We start from the raw sequence: 17411 nt of genomic DNA, 5'->3' as shown, positions 1-17411 counted from the left end.
CTCTCCACTCTATGGCAAAATGTGTAGAATTGCGGGAAATTTGCTGTAAAACTGCAACAACAAAAAAATATGCCCTATGACAAAATTTATAGAATTGAAGTGAATTTACTCTAAAACTAATTTTTTTCTTTCCGCTGTTGAGGGGGCCCCCAAATGGCTAGAACCGGCTCTGACTGCATATGTGGGTATGGATGTGGGTATGAGTGTGGGTATGGGTGTAGATGTGGGTATGGATGTGGGTATGGATGTGGGTATGGATGTGGGTATGGATGTGGGTATAGATGTGGGTATGGGTATAGTTGTGGATGTGGGTATAGATGTGGGTATGGGTATAGTTGTGGGTATAGATATGGATGTGGGTATGGGTATAGATATGGATGTGGGTATGGATATGGGTATAGATATAGCTGTGGGTATGGATGTGGGTATAGATGTGGGTATAGATATGGATGTGGGTATGGATATGGGTATAGATATGGATGTGGGTATGGATATGGGTATAGATATGGATGTGGGTATGGATATGGGTATAGATATAGCTGTGGGTATGGATGTGGGTATAGATGTGGGTATAGATATATATGTGGGTATGGATGTGGGTATAGGTATGGATGTGGGTATAGATATGGGTATAGATATGGATGTGGGTATGGATGTGGGTATGGATATGGGTATAGGTATGGATATGGATGTGGGTATGGATATGGGTATAGATATGGGTATGGATATAGATGTGGGTATGGATGTGGATATGGATGTGGGTATATATGTGGGTATGGGTATAGATATAGCTGTGGGTATAGATGTGGGTATAGATATATATGTGGGTATGGATGTGGGTATAGGTATGGATGTGGGTATAGATATGGGTATAGATATGGATGTGGGTATGGATGTGGATGTGGGTATGGATATGGGTATAGATATGGATATAGATGTGGGTATGGGTATGGATGTGGGTATAGATATGGGTATAGATATGGATGTGGGTATGGATATGGATGTGGGTATGGATATGGGTATAGGTATGGATATGGATGTGGGTATGGATATGGGTATAGATATGGGTATGGATATAGATGTGGGTATGGATGTGGATATGGATGTGGGTATATATGTGGGTATGGGTATAGATATAGCTGTGGGTATAGATGTGGGTATAGATATATGTGGGTATGGATGTGGGTATAGGTATGGATGTGGGTATAGATATGGGTATAGATATGGATGTGGGTATGGATGTGGATGTGGGTATGGATATGGGTATAGATATGGATATAGATGTGGGTATGGGTATGGATGTGGGTATAGATATAGATGTGGGTATGGGTATAGATGTGGGTATAGGTATAGATTTAGATGTGGATATGGGTATATATATGTGGGTATGGATGTGGGTATAGGTATGGATGTGGGTATAGATATGGGTATAGATATGGATGTGGGTATGGATATGGATGTGGGTATGGATATGGGTATAGGTATGGATATGGATGTGGGTATGGATATGGGTATAGATATGGGTATGGATATAGATGTGGGTATGGGTATGGATGTGGATATGGATGTGGGTATATATGTGGGTATGGGTATAGATATAGCTGTGGGTATAGATGTGGGTATAGATATATATGTGGGTATGGATGTGGGTATAGGTATGGATGTGGGTATAGATATGGGTATAGATATGGATGTGGGTATGGATGTGGGTATGGATATGGGTATAGATATGGATATAGATGTGGGTATGGGTATGGATGTGGGTATAGATATAGATGTGGGTATGGATATGGGTATAGATGTGGGTATAGGTATAGATTTAGATGTGGATATGGGTATAGATATAGATATGGGTATAGATATAGATGTGGGTATGGATATGGGTATAAATATGGGTATAGATATAGATGTGGGTATGGATATGGGTATAGATGTGGGTATGGATATGGGTATAGATATGGATGTGGGTATAGATATGGATGTGGATGTGGTATGGGTGTGGATGTGGGTATAGATGTGGGTATATATGTGGGTATAGATATGGATGTGGGTATAGATGTGGGTATGGATGTGGATATGGGTATAGATATGGATATAGATGTGGGTATGGGTATGGATGTGGGTATAGATATAGATGTGGGTATGGATATGGGTATAGATGTGGGTATAGGTATAGATTTAGATGTGGATATGGGTATAGATATAGATATGGGTATAGATATAGATGTGGGTATGGATATGGGTATAAATATGGGTATAGATATAGATGTGGGTATGGATATGGGTATAGATGTGGGTATGGATATGGGTATAGATATGGATGTGGGTATAGATATGGATGTGGATGTGATGTGGGTATAGATGTGGGTATATATGTGGGTATATATGTGGGTATAGATATGGATGTGGGTATGGATGTGGGTATGGATGTGGGTATGGATATGGGTATAGATATGGATGTGGATGTGGGTATGGATGTGGTATGGATGTGGATGTGGGTACACAGATCCACGAACCACTGCGGCCCCTCATGATGATTTCAGATTTTTGTTAGGCCCCACCCCCATCAAAGTTATAGACCTACAGTCAGTGTCCAGTTTTCAGTTACTATTCAATTTAACCATCTGAGCTGTATAGCTCCCTTGACGTGCCGGTCTTGCGTCCAAATTTATGGCGCCTCACAATCAGCACACAGAACATCTTTAAACATTAGACTACTGTTTTGGCCCTCCCTTCTCTTTATTTTCAACTCTCCGTTTTATAGCTTTTCTCTTATTGAAATAAACTCTGACATTGTCCTTTTTGCCTGTCGTGGAAAATTGCAAGATTATGTTATAATGCTTGTAAGATTATATTATAATGATTGTATTGCATTATAATGGTTGTTTTATTCGACAGAATAGAGTCTTGTGTATGTGTTCCACTGAGGATGGGCCTCTATGAGATAGTACTGACAGAGGAGATTTACGATGTGTTTAGGTGATAAAACCTAAAGAGCATTCCAGAGAACATGAGCTAATGGTTCTGCTCTATGCCGTACCGGGGAGAGACGGTTCCCTTTTGGAGTAAGGGGGCCAGACACTGGTCTTTACAATGAAAACTGTTGACACAGCAGTAACTGTCTGGTATGTTTTATAGATATCTTTCATACAAATCTTAACCTTTGTGAACTGTTCCTAAGATCTGTGGTTCGTCAGTGTAAGTTGAGAGGGGTGCATCTTGGCTATAAAAGATCTTTGTACTTTTCTGTTGGTACTTCTCAACGGTTCATTAGAAATAGTGAATTGTTGAAAGTCAAATGCTATTCCAAAGCTTATTATTATTAAAGATGTAGTTTAAGTATAACTCTGACTGGTGTGTAGTTTGTAACTCTCCTCATTTGGTAAAGCAGAAATATGCCACCACATGCCTCAATGGATCGACGTTAACTATTTCTGCCCAAGTTTCCAAAAGCATTTTGCAATTGGTTATGTATTTGGTGCATGTAGAGTTAAGCACTAATGCGTAGGCTTACACACTAACGTAGGCTTACACACTAACGGCAGATAAAAAATCATGGAAGATAAACCTCAGTGTAGTCTGTAGACATGAATTGCACAATAATTATGCATTTTTGATGCATTGTTTTCTCTGTATTCAACTCGCCAGCCACCCGCCCTTCATCCACACAATATTTCATGACCCTAAACCCAGATATAACCCCAGGGACTACAGTTATGAGTCAATCCCTGCACCACTAGTACAATATTTCATGACCCTAAACCCAGATATAACCCCAGGGACTACAGTTATGAGTCAATCCCTGCACCACTAGTGGGTGTGTGTTATTTTGTGTGTGTGTGTGTGTGTGCAGGCCTGCCTGCCTGTGTGGCGGTTAGTTGTGGCTCCTGGGTGTCCCTGTGGAAGCTCACCCACAGCCTGTTCCACACACACTTTCCTAAACGCTGGCTAATTAGCTCCTCTAATTGTCTCTGTCTCCCCCTGGGCCTCTGCGGGCTTGCCACGGTAACACGGTAACAGAGAGGCCTGGACCCCTCACTCAGCCAATAGCAGGCCTCCTCCCAGCACACCCCCTGGGATGATAATGATTGTGTGTGTGTGTGTGTCGTGCTTGCATGTGCTCCCGTTGAACCCTGCCCCATCACGGGTCCAGGCGGTCCAACTAATAACACCCCCTGGGTTAACTGAAAAAGCCTGGTAGTGGATAAACAACATGGGGCCATCACAGGGGTGCTGTGTGATGGTGTTCCTATACATCAGAAGCCTCTGGTCACACCTTGAACCCCTAAACCCCAGGCATAGGTCCACTGAGCCCACTTTGTTCCACCAGGAGGGGGAGTGAGAGAGTGTGTGAAAGAGAAGGGTGAGAATGAGAGAGGAGGAATGGGCAGGGAGAGAGGTGAGGGAGAGATGGGGCGGATTTGTATTGTTGTTCCACAGCAGGTATTCTTGCCAGCAGGGAGTGTATCTGTCTTACTGTGTTTGTATCTCTCTCATCCTGTGTCTGTGTGTTGATGTGTTTGTATTTATAGCTACCTGGGAGATGGCAGGTTCCATCTAGAGTCGATCATGATTGCAAACCCAGAGATACCTGCCTACAGGTAAATAATAACGTTAACCCTTTACACTCATGGGAATCAGCCTATATGGATAGGGCTCAATTGAAATGTTTCTTAGAGAAGAAATATGGAAATCCTATACATAACCATCAAAAGGGAACAGTTTGGAGATTATGGGAAAATTATTAGCACAAGACCGAATCCAAACATTACACTGTTGATTTTATGTGCATTTTACATTTACTGTACTTTTGGCTGCATTTGTTTATAACGAAATCAGAAAATACTCTGTATACATTCAGTAACATGATAAGAATATTCCTGGAAAATTTGGGGTAGGTGCAACATGAGACAAAACAATGACAAGGGTTTGAGTGAGAGGTCTAACTGGTATCTCCAAGTTATCACACATCTTTGCAAAGTGTGCACAGTTCCTACATAATTTCAATGCACTTTTATGACTCAAAGAAGAGTCAACTATAAGGTGCTATGTTGAGGAACTAGAGGAATCCGACTGGAAGTTTTGTTTGAAGCACAGCCCTGCATCCCTGCATTTACATAATTACTGTTGTTGTTTACGCATTCCAAAAACGGACCATTATAAATCACAATCTGGTCAGGTGGGCATGATTTGAAAGCGTGTTATATTGCCAACATGGTTAGCAAAGTTACAAAGTACGATCTTAGTGTTAGGCTTTCACAAGGCAATTCAGAGAAGCAGATCATAAATTGGATTTCTTAGGATCCCAATTAGCCGACGCCTATGGCAATAGCTAGTCTTACTGGGCTCTGACACATAACGAAAAAGACATTACAGACAAAAGACTTTACAATTCACATACATTTAAAAACATTAACATGTAGTGTGTGTGTGTGTGTGTGTGTGTGTGTGTGTGTGTGTGTGTGTGTGTGTGTGTGTGTGTGTGTGTGTGTGTGTGTGTGTGTGTGTGCGCATCTATCAGTTCCACATACATGTCAGTACATACACACAACAAGTAGGTCAAATGGGGAGAGGCGTTGTGCCATGAGGTGTTGCTTTATTTCCCTCAGACAACGAAACATTTGCAAAAGTTGCTCAATTAACTGGAGGGATGGGGGCAACTTCTTGTCGCGCGCGGTGTTCAGAACCACTGTCAGTCAAAACCAATAGTGTGCTGTGAAGCGGGAGACCTTGAGCTCTGACGTAATGTACTGCATGTTACTGTACAGCCACTGTGGTCCAATTTAGGCGCTATTTTCAACCCGTATACTGGTACAAGTGTAAAGAGCTAATCAAGCACTGTGTGTACCATTTACAGTACTGTGAAAAAGTATTTGCCCCCTTTCTAATTTTCTCGACTTTTGCATATTTTTGATACTGAATGTTATCAGATCTTCAACCAAACCTAACATTAGATAAAGGGAACCTGAGTGAACAAATAACATAACCATTAAATACTTATTTCATAAAAGTTATACTTTTGACTCATCTGTCCATTGAACATTCTTCCAAGAGTCATCCAGGTGCTTCCAGGTGCTTTTTGGCAAGCTTGAGTCAACTTTTTGAACGAGATGGGTCCCATTTTATACCTGGCGAAAACCAAACACTGCATTCCACAGTGAGAACCTCATACCAACGGTCAAGCAGGGTGGTGGTAGTGTGATGCTTTGGGGATGCTTTGCTGCCTCAGGACCTGGACGACTTGCCTTAATAGAAGTAACCATGAATTCTGCTCTGTATCAGAGAATTCTACAGGAGAATGTCAGGCCATCCATCTGAGCTGAAGCTGAAGCGCAGCTGGGTCATGCAGCAAGACAATGATCCAAAACACACAATCAAGTCTACATGAAAATGGTTAAAAATAAACAAATTTGAAGTTTTGGAATGGCTTAGTCAAAGTCCAGACCTAATCCCATTGAGATGTTGTGGCAGGACATGAAACGAGCAGTTCATGCTTGAAAACCCACAAATGTCGCCGAGTTAAAGCACTTCTGCATGCAGGAGTGGGCCAAAGTTCCTCCACAGCGTTGTGAGAGACTGATCAACAAATAAAGGAAGCATTTGGTTGCAGTCCTTGCAGCTAAAGGTGGCACAACCAGTTATTGAGTGTAAGGGGGCAATTACTTTTTCACACAGGGGAATTGGGTGCTGCATACCTTTGTTCAGTAAATAAATGAAACAAGTATTCCATTTTTTTTGTTATTTGTAAACTCAGGTTCCCTTGATCTAATATTAGGTTTTGGTTGAAAAACGTTCAATATCAAAAATAGAGAAAATCAGAAAAGGGGCGAATACTTTTTCACGGCACTGTATATTAATATACAGTGTACCGCTGTGGATGAATCTGACATAGATTGCAGAATGTCATTATTGTCAGTAATACACAGGATTAATGTGACATGGTTCACCTTGTTGCAGTTTGTCTTTATGGTGTCATTTCCACTCAGCTGTATTGGCGTGAAACAGTATTTATATGAGATCTTGTTTGTGAAGTGAAATTGTGTTTGTGTTATGAACGTATGCACTACTGCCCTCCTCTCAGGCTCTCTAATAAACAAGATGATAATCTCAAGATGTGCTGAGCTGAGCTCTCCTGGTAGAGAGAGAAAGATTAGATTCTCTAAAATGCCACTATTTTCTCTCAGATAACTGCCTTAATACTTGATGGATTTTCATGATTGGATTTTCTCTTCTTGCCTGTCTATCCTCAAGGTAACCTGTTGTGAACAATACACACTAATATGCATGTTTTGTGTGTTTATGTATGATTGTATATTCGTGTGTGTGTGCATACACTTGCACTCGTGTGTGTGTGTGTGTGTGTGTGTGTGTGTGTGTGTGTGTGTGTGTGTGTGTGTGTGTTTAGGTACGACCCGTACAGTAAGATATTTTCCAGGGAGTACTATGACCATGAAGCCATGCGGTCCATCCGGCTCCAGGCCATCGACAAAGCTCGCTCTGCCCAGAGATGGGGCCTGATCCTGGGCACGCTGGGCCGGCAGGGCAACCCTAAGGTCATGGAGGTATGAGCCTGCATCTCAGAGATTTCACACTTATCCTGATTCTACCCCTCCCTCACACTCTGAGACCTTCACATATACAATGATGTGTAATACGTTTTGTGGGGCACAGCTTCTCTCAGTTACTCAGACAAGCAGCTAAATGCAGCTGTGAAGACTATAGAGTGTAAAGCCAAACCACACCCCTCTATACACACACACCGCTACCTCCATCAGTTGGCATTTGGCTGGTGTGTGTGCCTGGGGGTCTTCATCGATCGGTCCTACATGGGGGGGTTGTTGGATCCCTAGCCTGCTCTCAAGCCTGCCCCCCCCCTCTCAGCACTCTTCCCTTTGTTCTCTCCTCCGTTTGATCTGTCCGCTTTTTGTTTTCCTCTCATGCGTTGTGTTTGACTTTTGTTTGGGATTCTTCCTCCACGTCCTCGCCTCATTCTTTTCTCTAATTGGTAGGCTGGGAGGAAGAGACTGAGAGAAGCATCGTGTTTTCTGTCATCTCTCCTCTCCTCTTGCTGTCAGATGATTTTTTAAACCAAACCCAGGTTTCTCTTGTCATTTCCCCCCCAATTTCTAACGTGAATGAAAACTTTGCGTCTTATCCAGATACAGTAGTCAGACAGAGAGATGAAGGTATTCCAATAGAATGTCTTTGTAGTTTCTTACAGTAGTGTCACCCTCATTGGGCCAGTGTTTAGATTAAGTGGTTGAGTTGTGTGATATGCCTTTGTCTGGACAGGACTGTATAACCTCAGAAAACAACCCAGGCTGTCATAGTAAAGAGTGCAGAATAACCCACTATAGAACAGAGAATCTCAGTGTGGCTGGCTGCAGAGGTGTATCTCTCTATGCTCACCGTTAGGGAATCTTTTGGAAGTTGACGTTCTGAACTCGGTCTTAACACTTGGTCCAGCGGGCCCTCTTCAAAGACGTTCACCAACACAGAAGGAAGCCCGGTCCCTGAACTGGCTCAACACTTTTATCTAGTGATGTTATTGGCTGGTGATGTGTTTAATATGTTGATGTTATTGGGTGGTGATGTGTTTAATATGGTGATGTTATTGGGTGGTGATGGTTTTATCTCGTGATGTTATTGGGTGGTGATGTGTTTTATCTAGTGACGTTATTGGGTGGTGATGTGTTTACTATGTTAATGTATTGGGTGGTGATGTGTTTAATATGTTGATGTTATTGGATGGTGATGTGTTAATATGTTGATGGTATTGAGTGGTGATGTGTTTAATATGTTGATGTATTTAATATGGTGATGTTATTGGGTGGTGATGTTTAATATGGTGATGTTATTGGGTGGTGATGTGTTTTATCGATGTTATTGGGTGGTGATGTTTAATATGGTGATGTTATTGGGTGGTGATGTATTTAATATGGTGATGTTATTGGGTGGTGATGTGTTTTATCTAGTGATGTTATTGGGTGGTGATGTGTTTAATATGTTGATGTTATTGGGTGGTGATGTGTTTAATATGGTGATGTTATTGGGTGGTGATGTGTTTAATATGGTGATGTTATTGGCTGGTGATGTGTTTAATATGGTGATGTTATTGGGTGGTGATGTGTTTAATATGTTGATGTTATTGGGTGGTGATGTGTTTAATATGTTGATGTTATTGGGTGGTGATGTTATTGGGTGGTGATGTGTTTAATATGTTGATGTTATTGGGTGGTGATGTTATTGGGTGGTGATGTGTTTAGTATGTTGATGTTATTAGGTGGTGATGTGTTTAATATGTTGATGTTATTGAGTGGTGATGTGTTTAATATGTTGATGTTATTGGGTTGTGATGTGTTTTATCTAGTGATGTTATTGGGTGGTGATGTGTTTAATATGGTGATGTTATTAGGTGGTGATGTGTTTAATATGGTGATGTTATTGGGTGGTGATGTGTTTAGTATGTTGATGTTATTAGGTGGTGATGTGTTTAATATGGTGATGTTATTGGGTGGTGATGTGTTTAATATGGTGATGTTATTGGGTGGTGATGTGTTTAATATGGTGATGTGTTTAATATGTTGATGTTATTGTGTGGTGATGTGTTTAATATGGTAATGTTATTGGGTGGTGATGTGTTTTAATATGGTGATGTTATTGGGTGGTGATGTGTTTTAATATGGTGATGTTATTGGGTGGTGATGTGTTTAGTATGTTGATGTTATTGGGTGGTGATGTGTTTTATCTAGTGATGTTATTGGGTGGTGATGTGTTTTATCTAGTGATGTTATTGGGTGGTGATGTGTTTTATCTAGTGATGTTATTGGGTGGTGATGTGTTTAATATGGTGATGTTATTGGGTGGTGATGTGTTTTATCAATGTTATTGGGTGGTGATGTGTTTAATATGGTGATGTTATTGGGTGGTGATGTGTTTTATCAATGTTATTGGGTGGTGATGTGTTTAATATGGTGATGTTATTGGGTGGTGATGGGTTAAATATGGTGATGTTATTGGGTGGTGATGTGTTTAATATGGTGATGTGTTTAATATGTTGATGTTATTGTGTGGTGATGTGTTTAATATGGTGATGTTATTGGGTGGTGATGTGTTTAATATGGTGATGTTATTGGGTGGTGATGTGTTTAATATGGTGATGTTATTGGGTGGTGATGTGTTTAATATGTTGATGTTTTTGGGTGGTGATGTTATTAGTTGGTGATGTTTAATATGGTGATGTTATTAGGTGGTGATGTGTTTAATATGGTGATGTTATTGGGTGGTGATGTGTTTAATATGTTGATGTTATTGAGTGGTGATGTGTTTAATATGTTGATGTTATTGTGTGGTGATGTGTTTAGTATGTTGATGTTATTAGGTGGTGATGTGTTTAATATGGTGATGTTATTGGGTGGTGATGTGTTTAGTATGTTGATGTTATTAGGTGGTGATGTGTTAAATATGTTGATGTTATTAGTTGGTGATGTGTTTAATATGTTGATGTTATTGGCTGGTGATGTTATTGGGTGGTGATGTGTTTAATATGTTGATGTTATTGGGTGGTGATGTGTTTAATATGTTGATGTTATTGGGTGGTGATGTGTTTAATATGGTGATGTTATTGAGTGGTGATGTGTTTAATATGTTGATGTTATTGGGTGGTGATGTGTTTTATCTAGTGATGTTATTGGGTGGTGATGTGTTTAATATGGTGATGTTATTGGGTGGTGATGTGTTATATGGTGATGTTATTGGGTGGTGATGTGTTTTATCTAGTGATGTTATTGGGTGGTGATGTTTAATATGTTGATGTTATTGGGTGGTGATGTGTTTAATATGTTGATGTTATTGGGTGGTGATGTGTTTTATCGATGTTATTAGGTGGTGATGTGTTTAATATGGTGATGTTATTGGGTGGTGATGTGTTTTAATATGGTGATGTTATTGGGTGGTGATGTGTTTAATATGGTGATGTTGTTGTGTGGTGATGTGTTTAATATGGTGATGTTATTGGGTGGTGATGTGTTTTATCAATGTTATTGGGTGGTGATGTGTTTAATATGGTGATGTTATTGGCTGGTGATGTGTTTAATATGGTGATGTTATTTGGTGGTGATGTGTTTTAATATGGTGATGTTATTTGGTGGTGATGTGTTTAATATGGTGATGTTATTTGGTGGTGATGTGTTTAATATGGTGATGTTATTAGGTGGTGATGTGTTTAATATGGTGATGTTATTAGGTGGTGATGTGTTTAATACGGTGATGTTATTGGGTGGTGATGTGTTTAATACGGTGATGTTATTGGGTGGTGATGTGTTTAATATGGTGATGTTATTGGGTGGTGATGTGTTTAATATGGTGATGTTTTTGGGTGGTGATGTGTTTAATATGGTGATGTTATTGGGTGGTGATGTGTTTAATATGGTGATGTTATTGGCTGGTGATGTGTTTAATATGGTGATGTTATTGGGTGGTGATGTGTTTAATATGGTGATGTTTAATATGGTGATGGTATTAGGTTGTTTTCTCCAGTATCTCTGGGCTCCATCATTGAGAGCTAGCTGTGTTAATTAGCCATATTATTATTATTATTATTATCTGGTTAATCTAACTAAGAAACACTAGACTTGGGAGCTCTGAAGGACCTTTGAAGGAACCTCTAGTGGAACAGCAGAACGAGTGGGAGTGTGTGTTGTGTGTGTGTGTGTGTGTAGCTGTATAGGCAGGCAACACAGACAGGTCTCTTGTGAGTCCAAGGCCTGCACAAACACACACACGTGTTCTTCATGTGGGCTCGAGGCTAGTGTGACCATACTCTCCCTCTCTGTCCTCCTACTCTCATCACTCCCTCACTCTTTGTATTTCTCTCTCGCTCTGTTTCTCTCTGTCTTTCCATTATAGCACCTGGAATCCAAGCTTGAGTCTCTTGGCAAGTCCTTCACTCGAGTGCTGCTGTCTGAGATTTTCCCCAGCAAGCTGGACCTGATGGCAGAAGTGGATGCGTGAGTCTACAGCACGCACGTGCACACACACACACACACACACACACACACACACGGTGAAAGGCAGTGAGAATGTTTTGAGACTTGTCCTCTTGTCTTTGATACATATCCCTGATATACACAGAGAGACGCCATCTGAAATGCTCTGTCATCCAACACTGTTATCCAGCGAGGCACAGTCATTATGTCTTAAAAGAAAACTCCAAAAGTTTGTCAAGTGAAACCACTCGTGCTTCAAGCTCAAGTCGCTTTGATTTCTATGACTGTCTGTCTGGCTGGCAGAAAGAAGAGGGCAAGGAGGAGGTAGTGAGACACTGATGTGCAGAAGGGCTCTCTGAGACACACAAATGCACACATTCACCACAGTCCACACTCTCAGCAGATTGGCCTCTCACTGTGGAGTAATGAGTAGTGCGATGTGTGAGGGAGGAGTGTGTGAAGGAGGGACAGACTGTCTGAGAGAGATGGTGAGAAAGGAGGGAGAGAGATCAGGGGACGCAGAGGTAGTTGAGGAGGTTGTGTTGAAACGGGAGAGAGCGTGATAAAAGGAGGTGTTTGCTGCTCTTGTTTTCTTTGGTGCTGTGATCTCACCACTCTCCAAGGCAGTTACGCAAAACAGGAAATTCATAAGCCTGGCACGACTCAAACTGGACAAAATATTCACAGGCGATTCACAGGCACCTATTTAGACAGCTCAGAGGCCGTAAATTAAGAGCTCAGAGTGGGACGCAAAATAACAGCTTTTCAAATGTTATGCGGAGAGCTGCCAGAGTAGGGTCGCTCAGTCTATAGATAGTGACAGGGCTGACTGGCGTCATGGGTCTGACAGACACAAAGTTAATGATATCACAGGGTTGACGTAACACGGATGACTCAACAGGGCTCGCAGTCAGTACGCAGTCATCATCCCTTTTGTTTCAGCCCTATGCCGCCAAAGGGTAGACTGGGGTTACAGTGAGGACGTTACAGGAATGACATTAAAAGTTGTATATTACAGGGAAGACGTGACAGGAATGGCGTGACGGCTGACATTACAGGGCTATCTCAGTGCTACACGGCTCTCAGCAGGACCCCAGATAATGAGAATGGTCCTGAGGTGGCTCTGCAGAGGTGTTAGAGTAGAGGCCTGATCAGAAATACATATTTCAGACAAGATGTGGTATATTATTTACCACTTTCTTGCAAGTAGACCCCTTTTATACAACTGGCAAATTGGGATGGGCATCTTGTTAAACCATGGGGGCTGTTTGCATTGTAAATTAAAGAGGTGTTAAACAATGGAAGTGTAAATTAATTTACTTGCAGGGAACCGTTTACACAGACCCGATACCTGTATTTTGGTAACAGGGTCTGTGAAAATGCAGGAATCATGACTAGGTATTCCCCCCCCCACCCCACCCCTTTCAGATGTACCAAAAAGCAGATTAAAAGAAGCAGGCATGATACAGTGGGATCTTTATCAGTGTATGAAAGGGCTAAGAGAGACTAAGGGGTTGTTAATTATATGATGATTTACTTTTTTAGGTAGGCAATCCGGAATGGTCAGGAAGATGAGTGAGATTGGCCCACAGCAGGAGATGACTAGCCTAGACACAACCGCTGGTCTAACTCAGTGTTGGCTGTGATTTTCTGAACTTTCCTCTATTTAGCCTAGCAGTATTTGGAATTAGTTTTGGTGGAGAGTATCTACCTCCATTGATTCCTGGGTTTGACAAAAACACAAATACCCTACGGGAGACAAATAGAAATCACAAACAGTCTTAAAGCCAAACACTTCAAGATGCATCCTTTGAAAGAAGGTTTAGTTTGTGTTCTGAACCCACATTGGGCACATTGGGGCCAGTGCTTACCTGTGGGCACATTGGGGCCAGTGCTTACCTGTGGGCACATTGGGGCCAGTGCTTACCTGTGGGCACATTGGGGCCAGTGCTTACCTGTGGGCACATTGGGGCCGGTGCTTACCTGTGGGCACATTGGGGCCGGTGCTTACCTGTGGGCACATTGGGGCCGGTGCTTACCTGTGGGCACATTGGGGCCGGTGCTTACCTGTGGGCACATTGGGGCCGGTGCTTACCTGTGGGCACATTGGGGCCGGTGCTTACCTGTGGGCACATTGGGGCCGGTGCTTACCTGTGGGCACATTGGGGCCGGTGCTTACCTGTGGGCACATTGGGGCCGGTGCTTACCTGTGGGCACATTGGGGCCGGTGCTTACCTGTGGGCACATTGGGGCCGGTGCTTACCTGTGGGCACATTGGGGCCGGTGCTTACCTGTGGGCACATTGGGGCCGGTGCTTACCTGTGGGCACATTGGGGCCGGTGCTTACCTGTGGGCACATTGGGGCCGGTGCTTACCTGTGGGCACATTGGGGCCGGTGCTTACCTGTGGGCACATTGGGGCCGGTGCTTACCTGTGGGCACATTGGGGCCGGTGCTTACCTGTGGGCACATTGGGGCCGGTGCTTACCTGTGGGCACATTGGGGCCGGTGCTTACCTGTGGGCACATTGGGGCCGGTGCTTACCTGTGGGCACATTGGGGCCGGTGCTTACCTGTGGGCACGTTGGGGCCGGTGCTTACCTGTGGGCACGTTGGGGCCGGTGCTTACCTGTGGGCACGTTGGGGCCGGTGCTTACCTGTGGGCACGTTGGGGCCGGTGCTTACCTGTGGGCACGTTGGGGCCGGTGCTTACCTGTGGGCACGTTGGGGCCGGTGCTTACCTGTGGGCACGTTGGGGCCGGTGCTTACCTGTGGGCACGTTGGGGCCGGTGCTTACCTGTGGGCACGTTGGGGCCGGTGCTTACCTGTGGGCACGTTGGGGCCGGTGCTTACCTGTGGGCACGTTGGGGCCGGTGCTTACCTGTGGGCACGTTGGGGCCGGTGCTTACCTGTGGGCACGTTGGGGCCGGTGCTTACCTGTGGGCACGTTGGGGCCGGTGCTTACCTGTGGGCACGTTGGGGCCGGTGCCTACCTGTGGGCACGTTGGGGCCGGTGCCTACCTGTGGGCACGTTGGGGCCGGTGCTTACCTGTGGGCACGTTGGGGCCGGTGCTTACCTGTGGGCACGTTGGGGCCGGTGCTTACCTGTGGGCACGTTGGGGCCGGTGCTTACCTGTGGGCACGTTGGGGCCGGTGCTTACCTGTGGGCACGTTGGGGCCGGTGCTTACCTGTGGGCACGTTGGGGCCGGTGCTTACCTGTGGGCACGTTGGGGCCGGTGCTTACCTGTGGGCACGTTGGGGCCGGTGCTTACCTGTGGGCACGTTGGGGCCGGTGCTTACCTGTGGGCACGTTGGGGCCGGTGCTTACCTGTGGGCACGTTGGGGCCGGTGCTTACCTGTGGGCACGTTGGGGCCGGTGCTTACCTGTGGGCACGTTGGGGCCGGTGCTTACCTGTGGGCACGTTGGGGCCGGTGCTTACCTGTGGGCACGTTGGGGCCGGTGCTTACCTGTGGGCACGTTGGGGCCGGTGCTTACCTGTGGGCACGTTGGGGCCGGTGCTTACCTGTGGGCACGTTGGGGCCGGTGCTTACCTGTGGGCACGTTGGGGCCGGTGCTTACCTGTGGGCACGTTGGGGCCGGTGCTTACCTGTGGGCACGTTGGGGCCGGTGCTTACCTGTGGGCACGTTGGGGCCGGTGCTTACCTGTGGGCACGTTGGGGCCGGTGCTTACCTGTGGGCACGTTGGGGCCGGTGCTTACCTGTGGGCACGTTGGGGACGGTGCTTACCTGTGGGCACAGAATGAAAGGCAGCGCAGTCTGGCTGCGGAGAGGAGTGGAGAGGAGTGCAGAAAGAGAAGGGAGGGAGAGAGGGAAGGTGTACTAGCCCACACCCAGCCTTTCTCTCCCATTAGTGACACACCACACACACTCCGACACACAGAGAAACCATTAGCAAACACTTTAAAGTGTGTAATTAGATTCCAGCCTGATTTTAACCATTGTGCAGATATCTGGCAGACCCACACACACTTATCTCAACTGGTTCGCAAATACCCTGCAATGTGTTATGCCATTTTACCGAAAAATAATTTGCATTTCCTCTTCACCCATATTCCAATCAACTTTCCTGTTTTAATCTTTTTTATTTTATTAAAGTGACCATTTTCCTGAGATATCGAGAGAAGAGGTTAATTGTTTTTGCCAGTCTTGGTCCAGGCTGCTAGGATAACTGAAGGGCAGCAGCCTTGCAGGTGGAGGGAGGTCTGCCTAAGGGCGCATCCCAAATGGCACCCTATACCCTATATTGTGCACTTCTTTTGACCAGAGACGTTTGCTGTAGAGGGAATAGGGTGTCATTTGGGATGCATCCTAGCTGTTACTGGGGCTAATGTACCAGAGAAGCTAATGTAGTAGGACGGGGACAGGGCCTTAGTTCACACTGGGAACACTGGGGAACCCTTTAGGTTCTGTGGTCACCCCAACCCTCCCTGCCTCCCAAATTGCACCCTATTCCCTATTTAGTGCACTTCTTTTCACCAGGGTCTCTAGGTCTCTGGTCAAAAGTAGTGCTCTTAATAGGGAAAAAGGTGCCATTTGGGATGCAAGCTGTGTGTGGTACCCTTCCCTCTCATTCAATTAAGTCTGCTTATCAGGCTGTCCTCCCTCTACCCCAGCTCACTGCAGGGTCCCCCATTCACAGAGAGTCATCAGGATTCTATTCACTTACTGATGGTCTCCTTCACAGGGCATGACTAGAGCTTCCTGTTTCCCTAAACCCAGAGGGCTGCTAGGAAATGGACAGGGGAAATGGGGACACATTCAGAGGCAGTTGCTGTAGTAGACTGTGACTGGAGTTATATTTACCTCTCCCTGTAGCAACCCCTCTCTCTCTGTCTTTTCTCTTCCATCTCCCTCTCCCCATCTCTCCCTCACTCTCTCTCTTTCTCCATCTCTCAGTCTATGCCCTGTGGTGAGGGTTCTGCGGTGAGTTAGGAAGATCTTAGCTCAGATATTGGCTGTAAATTGAATTGTGTGGCGTGCTGGGTTCCTAGCCAGTGTGGCACAACACATGCTCCCAGGCCAATCTGTTAAGAAACTGCTCCTAAAGAGGGAAGTAGGGATTGTCAAATCCTCCTCCCCTCCTCTTCTGTCCTTCACTTCTCTCTCCTCCACTCCCATCCACTCATTGCTTGCCTTAAAGACATGCTCCGGTACTTTGGCTATGAAGAAAGTATGTTTTAAACCTCCCGCTTTGGGCTAGATGTGTCAATGTGTAGTTCATACATGCATAATCTATGAGCAGAATTACTGTCTTACATCAATTATCCATGAAATTCCTAGTTTGATAGCGACTGTTTTCTTTAAGTTGTGTTGTGCCATTTTCCCTACATTCTGCCCAGCGTTATCCAATGAGGTTGCAGGGTGGGCCCAATGGCTCAGTGGACAAGCAAACGTCTCACTTAT

General features: G+C 44.6%; 1 protein-coding gene across 3 annotated transcripts in view; it reads left to right on the top strand.

Annotated features, from left to right (window-relative positions):
• dph1 (diphthamide biosynthesis 1) overlaps nt 1-17411 on the top strand; it is a 104538-nt gene that overhangs the window by 77805 nt on the left and 9322 nt on the right. For 2 of the 3 annotated variants that reach the window (XM_038961240.1, XM_038961239.1), the window contains exons 7-9: nt 4533-4601; nt 7406-7562; nt 11908-12008. In XM_038961240.1, coding sequence (XP_038817168.1) covers nt 4533-4601; nt 7406-7562; nt 11908-12008 — 327 coding nt within the window. The remainder of the gene's footprint in view (nt 1-4532; nt 4602-7405; nt 7563-11907; nt 12009-17411) is intronic. The other variant, XM_038961241.1, reaches the window with a different exon arrangement.

Source organism: Salvelinus namaycush, chromosome 23 (genome assembly GCF_016432855.1).
Source record: "Salvelinus namaycush isolate Seneca chromosome 23, SaNama_1.0, whole genome shotgun sequence".
Lineage (NCBI taxonomy): Eukaryota > Metazoa > Chordata > Actinopteri > Salmoniformes > Salmonidae > Salvelinus > Salvelinus namaycush.
The sequence above is the reverse complement of the archived record's forward strand: the minus strand, read 5'-3'. Positions and strand labels throughout refer to the sequence as shown.